General features: G+C 29.8%; 1 protein-coding gene across 1 annotated transcript; it reads left to right on the top strand.

The window, feature by feature from the left end:
* Positions 1–1104, top strand: LOC129881967 (F-box protein At4g00893-like). Its single transcript, XM_055956076.1, has one exon. The coding sequence runs from the start codon at positions 1–3 to the stop codon at positions 1102–1104; it is 1104 nt and encodes a 367-aa protein (XP_055812051.1).
* Positions 1105–12220: the final 11116 nt, after the last annotated feature.

Consider the following 12220-nt stretch of genomic DNA (forward strand, 5'->3'; position numbering starts at 1 on the left):
ATGGAGGATACATTGTGGTCAGATTGTATTCCATCGGACATACTCGGATTAATATCATCACGTCTTGTTGCTGCGGAATACTTTGCTTTTCGTGCCGTTTGTAAAAGATGGCGCTACGCACCCGTGACACCTCCACCTCGTCCTCGTCAACCAGAAAAGAAAACGCCTTGTTTGTTCACTTTGCGCGGAGATACCGGAATTGTAGAATTCTATCACCCCGTATACAATATCGTGACGACTACATCTATCCCAATCCCCAAATTAAGGGGTTCCAGAATTCTAAGTTCAAAAGCTAATTGGTTGCTAATGAGTCATGGTAATCGCGGCATGTTTTTTTTCAATCCTATTAGTAATGACATAATTGAACTTCCTGATCTACTAGAGGAGCATGGGAATATTTTCTCTTCTTGGACATTTTCGTGTCCTCCAGACTCATCGTCATTTGCTTGTTTTGTTGTTGGTTTGGAGAACTCTGGTTGTCCACCAGAAGTATGCATCATCAAAGTTGGAGAGATTGATTGGACGTATCATAACTTATACGATCGAGATAGATACAAGTATTTTTATTTAACTGGATGCAATAATCCAATATTTTTCAAAAACAATATTGTCTATGTATTGGGAGACAAAGGAAATTTGGGAATACTGACCATCAACGAAAACTCAATTCCTAGTTGGGAATTTTATGGGAGCTACTTTCGACGTCGAAAACAAAAGTCAATCCAACATGTTTACACGGTAGAAGATGTCGACAATGAAGGAATGATAGCTGTATTTCTATCTCACCATGAAGGAGAAGTAGAGGTTTGGAGGTACAATATGAATGGAGAAGTGTTGGAAAGGGAAAAAATAACAAGTTTAGACAATAATAAAACGTTGTTCGTGAGCTTGGGAGGATCTTTCTTGAAAACATGTGTTGCACAGGGCCTAGGAAACAAGATATATTTCTCAATGTTTCACGATAACAAGGGTGTTTTCTATTGTTTGGCCAATCGTAAATATTACTCTTTCGATTACTTTGGCATCAAAGCATATTCAAGTCCAAATATTTTTAACTTGGTTCGACCTAGATCCTGCATTTGGATCGAACCAGAGAATTATTAATCGTTTTCTTTCTAAATTCCTTATTTTTGTTAGGTTATAATAGTGATTGTTAGTGGATTCTTTTTGTGTGGGGACCACTTATAGTGGTCAAGTTTAGTACAACAAGGAAAAGAGGTTAGAATAGGTCTTGGACAAGGAAATTTATTTTCCTTTGTCCTAAATATAATTAGGATTTCCATAAATAAAACATTGCCAATTATAGTTATATTAAATTACTTTTTTTTGGTTAATTTTTACTTGTCCATTATTTCAAAAAAAAAATACTTTTTTTTATCACTTTTGCATACCAAAAAACAGACAATAATAGTGAGTTCCAACACGTTAAGGAAAAGGAGTTGACAAGTAATTCACAACTTTTATTTGAATAAGGAACGAACTTATTGCGGCAATTCTAATTCTCTTTTAAATAAGGAAAAAATATTTAATTGAGTACTTTTTTAAAATTAATTACTGATTTTAGTGATTTTTTTTATTTATTACAATTTATAGCAATACATAGCAATATTATGATAAATCTACACTTGTATTAAAAGTGAATTATGCATACAATATAAATATATTATAAGTGTTTTAAAATATATATCATGTTTGTGTAGTAAGAAATTGACATAATGTATTATAAATCTATTAAAGTATGTGATAAATGTATTATCTATCTATAAAACTTGTATTATATATGTTTTATAAATAGTTCTCTGCAATATGTATTAAAACTGTATTATAAGTGTTCAGTGAAAATAAAAATTATTGCTATAGATGGTAAATATTTTCTTAATATTGTATATTTATGTAAGTTTCCCTTTAAATAAATAGGGCAATAACAAGTCCGTGATCCGTTTATTCATTAGCTCAACCTATTTCAATCCAACCTATTTTAACTCATTAAAAATTGAATTGATATATAATTCAAATTAGCTCATGAAAAATGTTATTAAAATATTTTTAAAAAACTTTTTTTTTTCAATTTGATATGTTATATATATCTATAATAATAATAAAAAATTATTAGGTACTAAAATAATTTTTTTTTAAAAAAAATTGAATTTAATAAAACCTGGATTGAGTTAGAACTTGACTCATTATATAACTAATTTTGACCAAACTCATTTGACCCAAACTAATTTAAGACCCAATTGTTGTCCCATTATTAGGGCTGCTCACAAACCAAATCAAAAATTTAACCAAATCGAATAAAAAAATTGATATTTGATTTGATTTGGTTTTAAATTTGAAAAACCGATAATATTTAGTTTGGTTATGGTTATGATAAAAAATAACCAAATAAATAACCCAACCAAACCGATAATTATATACATAAAATTTATAATTATTTATATGTATAATATTAGCTTTACATAAATAATTAAAGATATTTTATATCTTTTAATTATTAATTTAATTTTGATCTACTTATTTTTAAGGCTCGTGTCTTAAAAGAATATGTCCAAGTTCAACAATCCAAGCCAACTCTAAATTCTAATAAGTCGTAAGCACTAAAGTATAAGGGTAAAACGTAAAAACCCTACTATCTCTTTTCCCTTTAAGCTAAGGAAGATGGTTGAAGTACTTTTGATTATATTATGGATTCTCTAGTTAGTTTGGTTTAAATATATATTTTTTTATTTTAATTGACAAAGTTGTTTGTATTTTGAAACCTCCGTTTGATTTGTTCTTTAAAATCTAAACTGTGTTACAAGTTTGGACCACCTGATTTGCCATCAGCATATCTTTCCCTCAATATGCAGCAAAGTTCGCCCTTGTGGGCCGTAAGAAAAAAAGAGTTTTATAAGAAATTTGAAGAATGTAGAAAGAGAATATTTGAATTGTCCCGATTAGTCATAAACTAAAAAATTGAACCAAATCGACAATAACCAAACTGGTAGTTATTATTTTACTTGGTTTGGTTATGATTTTAGACATTTAAAAACCGATTAAATTGGTTTGGTTATGGTTTTAATCAATATCGACTCAAACCGAATCATGAACTTCCATATTTTTACCTACAACAATCATCTAATTATCTCTCAATTTCTCAATTCTCTCTTAAAGTGATAACAATTTATTATTATTTTTTGCAATCAACAACATCACGTGAAGTTTTCAACTTTAAAGTGTTTAACACTTATGAATTTTGTGATTCTTTCTTTGATTCCGGCAATTTGGTATAATTGTTCCTTCTCTTGCTTTTTTTTTAGTATATTAATTCTTGAATTTTTAAATATTTTATTTTTGTGTTTTTAATTTCTATTATTTTCACTTGCATAATGAATAAATTAAAAAAAGTAGGTCAAAGTGTTAAAATACTGTGTCCCAGAGGTAATAGTGGTAGTACGAAAAAAATGGTTCCGGTAGAGGTAGTACAAGTAGATTTTATTCTCATATAACTGAAGCACTACCTAGTGAATTTGGAGAAATAGGTGTAGTCGCACATCATATGACTGAATATGAATATCAAGAAACTTACGGTATAGAAGAACCAAATGAAGTTGAAGTAAAAATAGAACAAAATAATAATGATAATGATAATAATGAGGATGAGGATGAGGATGATACACCAACTAGTCCTACTGTCGTTGTAGGTAATGTTTAAACTAGAACTAGTAATCTTCTTCCACGGCCTGTAAAAGAAAAAAAAAACTAGTTTAGTATGACATTATTTTGAACGAATAGCCGAAACAACTAAAGTTCAATTTAAAGTTTGTCAAGCAATTTTTGAGCATAAGACCGGAGGTAACAAAGATGAGACGGATCAATTGAATAGACATCTAGATAATGAGCATACTGGTTAGAGAGAACGAATAAAGCAACCTGGGGTGTTAGTGGACCAATTCAAGGTAGATTATACCTAAAGACCAGAAAATTAATTGGGACATATAATAAAATGACAGATCGTGAAGAGTCGCCGAAAATAATAGTTTTGGGTTGTCTACTTTTTCATTTGCTTCTTAAGATACTTTTATTCATTATATACAATCAATTTATAATCTCATTTTTAAAGGTATTACTAAAAGTATTTGTAGATTAAATATTTTTAGACTTCATGAACGTGCATACTATTTATGTTGGTTATTAATAAATCTTTCATGTAGAGTTTTGTCACGCCCCGAGAGGGTACCCTAAGCGTGGCCGGCACCAGAAACCAGGCCTCTGCGAGAACCACTTAGTCTCATTACTCATTCGTTTATCAGCTGAAGACTTAAGTGAAAATAAGAATACTTATGTGGGCTTGCCATCATCAACATCAAATGAAAGAAATAATACCTTAGAAGAAGTAGTTTCAAAGGAGAACTACTCCAGTTGGGAGTTTCTCTAACCGACAACCATTACTTATGAGCTAATGATGATACAACGAAACAATTTCGTTGCCACATCCATCCAATACCTTTCTAGGGTAAAGGACATCACTATCTTGGATCCAATCATCGAAGTCCTCTTTTGGGAACTTAAAAGGTATAGCCTCCATCCTACGCTGGCTACGTAGTTCTGGGGTTTGAGTCAATTAAACTCTTACCCAACTCGGTGCTCAATACTACTTCAAAAATATGTGCTCATATTAACATCATCATCTAGTCTTATTAGAAAAACATCAAACTCATCTTATTACCTCTTCATCAATCATTACACTTCAAAACATTATTTTACATCTCATCAAAACATCTTGCTCAAAACATCATTTACTCAAATTTATTTAAATCAATTCTTTTGGTTTTTCAAAATTCAATAAAATACATATATAGTATTAATTTAAATCACTCTTTTTGTCAATAAATATTAAAAGTCAACATGTTTATTCAAAACACATGTAAAAATATTCATGAATATCAAATCAATTAGGGTTCATGGAGAAGTAGCAAGAACAATAATTTCAATAATATGAGAGATAAAAATAAGAATAATCTCAATGCATAAATATATCTAACTCAATAGAAAAATAATTAACTCAATTATAATTCAAAAATTAGGGTAAAACTCAATTACGATGAATTTAAATATTGGGCGCATGGACGAACTCAATCTAATGCTATGAATAGCCTTACATACCTGAAATTCGAAGCTTTACTCCGAATTGAAGAACTCAATGACCACTCTTGAACCCCTAGCATTTTCTCATCGCCGTAGCGTTTTGTGTACTATCCGGAATATAAGAATCACCGGAATAGTATTTCTATACTACTAAAAATTAAAATTATATTTGACAATGAGTAAAGAAGTGTATAGAGATAAGAGTTGCTTGAGAAAGCTTGATGATTAAAATTAGAAAATAAGATGGATATTTATAGGTGTGGAGAAGAGACCTAATAATAAATAAAAATAATTACAAAGGATGATCTTAAAAATTAAATGGAGGATTGTAATCTCATTGATGATGTCAAATGGAGGACTATTGATGTCATGGGTGATGTCAAATGAATCTAGATCATTCCAAAGTTGGTGAGATAAACTTCTTTTTGACGAAATGCCCTTTTTCGGAGCTGCGTTTGAACAAGACAACTTCCTAATTAGGATTTGGTGTCTAATATGAATTGTAGATCTAGAAGTATTCTTTCATGTCGTTCAAGAATCAACCGATTTGGAGCATCCTACCGTGAGATATAATTTTTCTTCTATAAACACTCAATTTCATCACAGCACCATATCTTGCAAAATTTAATTTATTTAACCTACGTATCCTCCGAATCTTAAGTATGATCCATAAAAGTTATAGGTAATGCCGTTGGGGTTATTTAGAAATTTAAATAACCTAATTTGGACTATTCTATGAAAAGTTATGCCAAAAATACATAAGCAGTATCATTTTCGTCGAGAATTAAAACACCACATACAACGTTTTAGGAGGTGTTACATTCACACAAGGGTCCTTTCAAGGGACCTACAAACAATCAACTTTGTGTCGGAACATGACATCCAATCCAAGTATGTGTCGGAACGTGACACCCGATTCAAGTATATGTCAGAATATGACACCCAATTCAATTTATGTGTCGGAATGTGACACTCAATCCAAAAATACTACAATCACAAATACATTTAGTATTTACAGCCTTATATCACCAAGAGCAGGTTCATCACCAAAAACAGGCCAGCAAGTGATCATTTCAAATATAATCTAGCATATCTCCCTATTCATATACACATATGCATGTCATGGATCAATTTAACAATTATATGAAACACATACGGAAAACAAGATCATCATCTACCTTAAATTCAAGCTTCAACAACCGTACAATGCAAGAGCTTTCCCTTTTCGAGCTCGTTCATCTTGTTCTTGATCTAAAGACAGTAAATACATATAAAGGATCAACACAATGGCCTAACTATCATGAAAAAATAACACAATTCTCATCCTAGGACAAACTCATGATCCTAACCCCATCCTAGGGCTATTTCCCACCGTTAGTTGAGTTCAAACCATCCCCTAATGATTACCAACCATAATTTCTAGGTCCTAGAAATCAAAAAGATGAATTTAGGGAGTAAATTCCTTACTGGAAATCCGTGGAAAAATGATGGAAATTGCCCTAGGTCACCGCCTGAAGTCTTAGAAACTGTTTTTGCAGAAAAGAACCATTTTTAAAAATTTTCCCGACTTAAATCGCGACTGTCTCCCTCTAGCGGGAGAAATCCCACTCTGGCGGGATATACGGAAACAGCTCCAAGCCCCCATTTCACAACACACCCCTTTTCAAGAACGTATTAAAATATCTCTTCACGCCAAATCCAATTTCGAGAGTTTTACTCGGCCGAATGCGATGCCGTAAATTCTTTGTATTGTCTTGGCTATCAGCTTATCCAAATAAATTAGAGATTCGATCTCCCACCATACAAATGATCACCCTAGACCTCACCTGACTCAGAATTCGTCCAAGTCTGGCCTAGGCTAAATTTTTTCGAAGTTACTACTTGAAGTTTTTTGGCCCGAAATTCTTCCTCATTGGCCTATTTCTAACGACGGAGACAAGTCGTTACATTAATTTCCAGATATTAGTAATACAAGTTTTAATACACGAGTCTACTAAATGAGGTACTGCCAATATACCTAATTAATGCATGCATTATTTTTGCTAACACATTCTACCAAACGACCCTTTAATGAAATGACGTTCATGTATTTGTCATTCAATGAAACGACTTTCATGTATTTGTCATTCCCTGTTGTCTGAAGTTATATTTGACCGGAGATGAATAAGGATAGCACCAAAAAACTCTTTATCTTAATTTTCAAGAATACAAACACTTTCATAGCACAAGTTGATGAGAATAAAGTGCAAAAGTATATGATAAATATATATCTATGAATTTGCATTTTTTGTGGATATTGCACTCTCCTAAAATTTTCCTGCAAAAAAAAAAGACAATATAAAAGAATTGCAGTAAATAAAAACATATATCTATCGAGCCAAAGCAATGAATTAAACACAGCAACAGTGTGATATTTGAGCTTTAGGAAGTATTTATGTTGGTGAGAAAGAAGACTTCATGCTAAATGACTCTTACTATCCTCTCTTCATTGATTAATTTTATTGTTACAACTACATGAATGGAAATTAATTGCAATTAAGGCCATATTAATATTAATTGCTCTTATGTGATAGATTTCAATATTGCTCTCCTATGTGGGTTGATTCAGGCAAATATTAAATTGAGTTTTATTGCAAAGATTTATCATAAAGATAGCCTTAGTTTTATTTTATTAAACTTTTATTAATTTATTTACTTAGTAGATAGATTATGTTTAAAAAATGAACAAAAGTAAAAATTTAAAATAAAAAGAGGTGCAACTCATGGGTAAGTTTATTGAAAGTAGAAATTAGAAAGGCGTGAGTTAAAGGATAATTACTACTTGTCATCTGGCAGGTAAGAGTCTTTGTTGTAAATGTTTTTTTATTAATAAAATATTTATTTGAAATAAATTAAGTAAATTATTTTTACAATAAAATAATTAGTTGAAATAAGAAAAAATATTAAAAAAATAAAAAAATAAATGCAAATAGAGATCATAGAGAGGTGTTACATCACCTTGTTTATGTTTCTTCTTTATATTATATATAGATTTGATGATATAATATAATACATATACAAATTAAATTAAAGAAGAAAAATCATTTCATTCATCAAATTCTTATATAGTGACCTTAAAAGAGGATCAAAAGTTGCTTTAATTTAGATCATATAGTATACACACATTTTAGACGCCATAAATTTTAGATCTTGTTTATCTGATAAAAATTCATGAAAGTGTAATCTTTTTAAAGATTATTAGAAATATCGTAAAAATATTATATTTCTTTAAACATGGAATAAAATATTTAATGTCTTATTTATTTAACAAAAAATCCATGAAAGTGTAATCTTTTTAAAGGTAATTAAAAATATGGTTAAAAAATCATATTTTTTTAAATTTTAGTCTAATTATATCATACTCCCCCCGTTTCAAAAAAAAACATGAATTATTTTCTTTATTTAGTTTATTTTTAAAAAAATGATTTTTTTCTTTTTCGATAACACTTTAATTTTAGTTTTTCACGTGTCATATTTTAGACCACAAAATTAAAGATTTTAATACATTTGACATAAGTCATAAATTTAATTTAATATCATAAAATTAAAAAGTGTTTTGTATTATTTTAAATTTAATAACAAATTAAATTAAACCAATTTATGTAATTATAATTTTTTTTCATGGCCAACGGAATAACTTAAAAGAGTTTTGTACACCATTTATAACTTTGTTATCAACAATTTAAAAGGGTTATAGATTAGAGTAAACCTTAGATTCAATATTGTTGAAAATAACTCAGTTATAGTACCTCCTCGGTTCATATTTATATGTCATCATTTTAGATCTCACATTTTTTTAAAAATTAGATAAGTTTACTATTTTATCATTATTTAGTATTTTCTTGAAATTAGTTTCCAATAAATAAACATAAATTATTATTTTTTAATTAATAAAATTGACCAATGAACATAATATGTTGGTCAAATTCATACTTTTAAGGCTAATAACTTTTAAAGATAAAACAGGAAGTATAATGTTATTTATGTACTTGGCTTTGTAAAATGGCAAATATTAAGAAACATTTATTTTTAATAAAGATGACATACAAATAGGAATGGACAGTGTAATATTTTTCAACATAAAATCTATTTTTAAATGCGTCTATAAATGCATTGATGGCGCTTCTTGCAATGAGATGCATTGCATGAATAGTCATTATTAGGGATCGTTAAATAAAGTGTATAAAAAATACTACTATTGAATAAAGTATATTTACAATCTAGTGAAATGCATGGTGTCATCTTCAACTTATAAAGGACGGTAAATAGAAGAATATAAAGATTGCGAATAAAATAGAACGTTAGTAAATAATTGAGTATTGTCTCATCAGGGGCGGACCTACATGCAGCCTAGGGGGTTCATCCGAACCCCCTTCGTCGAAAAATTACACCGTATGTATAGAATTAATTTGTTGATTTATGAGTATATATTTAATAATGAACCCCCTGAACACAAGCCAAACACTTGGTCCAGCGGTAAAGGGGTTCACGAAAATGCAAATTCTAGAGCTAAGTCTGCGGGTTCGAGCCCGGGTAGCAACATTTTTTTTCTTCATATTTTAGTTTCAGCCAATTTTAATTTTTATTTGCTTAATAAATGAAACGTCCAACCCCAATATTGTAATATTAAACTATATTATATGTGTTTAATTATTTTACATTAATATTTTAGAGCACAACATAAAATGAATTACACTTTACAATAAAAAATTTTCTATTTTTATAAAATTAAGTAAAAGTTATAACTTTTTTTGAGTTTTCATATTTAAAATTTAAAAAAAAATTCTCTCATACTCATTTTAAGTCAAACATTTAATTTTTATTTGATTAAGGAATAATATGATTATAAGTAAGATTAAATAAATAGGATTGGATTTTGGAAGTATTCTCTTATCCTTCTACTACAGATTAGTGACCACAATTTAAGAAAAAATATGTCTTTAACGTACAAATCAAGAATTAAGAAAATCCTCATTATTAAACTTTCATTTAATTATTTCTCTTATTTTAATATATTTTTTGGATAGTATAATCTTTTGTGTTCCTTATTTAGTTTCAAAAATTGAATAATATATTTATACAACAATGACGGCGACAGAACCCATAATTAAAATTTTAAAAATACATTTTCTCATATTGATTTTAATATTATGTCAAACGCGTACTTTCTCTATTTTATTGTTAGTGTTGAGCTAAAGTTGAATTTTATCTAGTTGCTTATATTTGATCCGACCCGTTCATATATGACCCGATCCGATCTACTTATTTGTGGATACTATTAGCGTGTTTACTTATTTTTTTGAACCCCATCGATGAAAATCCTGGTTCCGCCACTGTGTCTCATATTTGTTTTCGTTTATATCAGTAGTAATAATATTATTTTTGTAGTTTCTTGTCTTACGCTTTTTTGTTACTATCCATTGTTTCATATACTTCATTTATCACATTATTTGGCTATTGTTATTATTCCTTATTTTCTTAATGCTATGTAATGTTTTTCCGATTATTTGTGATGTTTTCTCTTATTCAAACTGCTTTAATATGCATTATCTAAGCCGAGGGTCTTTCAAAAAAATTATCTACCTTCGTGAAGTAAGAGTAACATTTGCATATATTCTACCCCAAGGACAGAGCTACATGAATGAATTTCCTTCATCAAAAAATTAAACTATTTATGAAGATTTGCACTTTATTCGCATATTATTATTTTTTTCCATATATTAAACTTCAGTTGATTTAATTGTGTCTTTTCAGTTTTTTCCTCTGCGGCTACGCCTTTCCGTGTATGGCTTCCTTTTGGTTACCCTTTTTTTCTAAAAAAAATAATCCAAAATTCTATGTATAAGTTTTTTATTTTTTTTGCTAGTTTAAATTGGATATTCAACTCCTCTTCACAATTTATTTATTTTCATATGAAAGTTTCAAAACAAGTTTACTTGTCAAACTTTTAACCTTTATTCCGTTAGCTTTTTAAAAGAAAAAACATAAAGAGGATTTTCTTAATCTTAAATTGGGGAAGCCGGAAATTGTTGTGATTTATCTCTCTCAGAGATATGTTGAAGGAAGAAGATAAGAAGATGAAGAGGAAGATAAGAAGATGAAGAGGCTCAAGACCACTTAGTACAAATAGAAGTGTCTAGATCCTCTTCAGATATTTTTCTATGTTGGGGCAAGAGGATATGGACTGAGGATATGCTTTAATTGGGCTTATATTTGGGCTTTCGGATTTTTGGATTTCAGTTTTGAGTTGGGCTGACAGGAAATATTATATGGATAGTAGATGAAGGCCCAATAGTTATATGATCTGTACATACATAATGTTTATTTTATTTGTGTATTTGTAATTTCAGCATTTATTTATTTATTAAGTTGTTAGGAGGTTACAATAGAAATTGGGACACTTGTCCATTCTGTTACAAGATTAGATTCCATACAAATGTATATAAATTCTAGAGTAGATTGTAAAGAGATATAGCAAAAAATACAAGAAAAAATTTCACAAGTTCTTTATTATTTCATCATGGTATCAGAGCAGGTCTGATTTCAATCATTCTGCTGTCAATCATTTTTTTTGTAAGTCCATAAACTAATTTACAATGCCTAGAGATAGTTCTTCTTCTGATGAAAGGAATGAAGGATCCACTACAACTAATATTGTGGATTCATCTCATCCTTACTACATGGGATGTGATATGGTTCCGAAGGATGAACCATCCATCAGATTATCCAGGGATGAATTTGGTGGGTGCTCTTTTTGATGGTAGAAGCTATGGAGGATGGAGAAGGGCTGTCATCATAGCCCTTTCAGCTAAGAACAAGTTAGGATTCATTGATGGATCCCTAACTGTTCCAGTTGTTGATCTTATACTCCAGAAAGCTTGGGAAAGATGCAACAATATGGTACTCTCTTGGTTGATGAACTCTTTATCAAAAGAAATTGCTGAAAGTGTGTTGTACTCCCACAGTACACAATTACTCTGGTCTGACCTGGAAGATAGATTTGGTCAGGCAAATGGGGCAAAATTATTTCAACTTCAAAAGGAATTAAATGCAC

The sequence above is a fragment of the Solanum dulcamara genome, chromosome 3 (genome assembly GCF_947179165.1).
Source record: "Solanum dulcamara chromosome 3, daSolDulc1.2, whole genome shotgun sequence".
Lineage (NCBI taxonomy): Eukaryota > Viridiplantae > Streptophyta > Magnoliopsida > Solanales > Solanaceae > Solanum > Solanum dulcamara.

Bases quoted from the DNA above. Each gene is read 5' to 3' on its own strand.
- LOC129881967 (XM_055956076.1), top strand. From the start codon at position 1: ATGGAGGATACATTGTGGTCAGATTGTATTCCATCGGACATACTCGGA.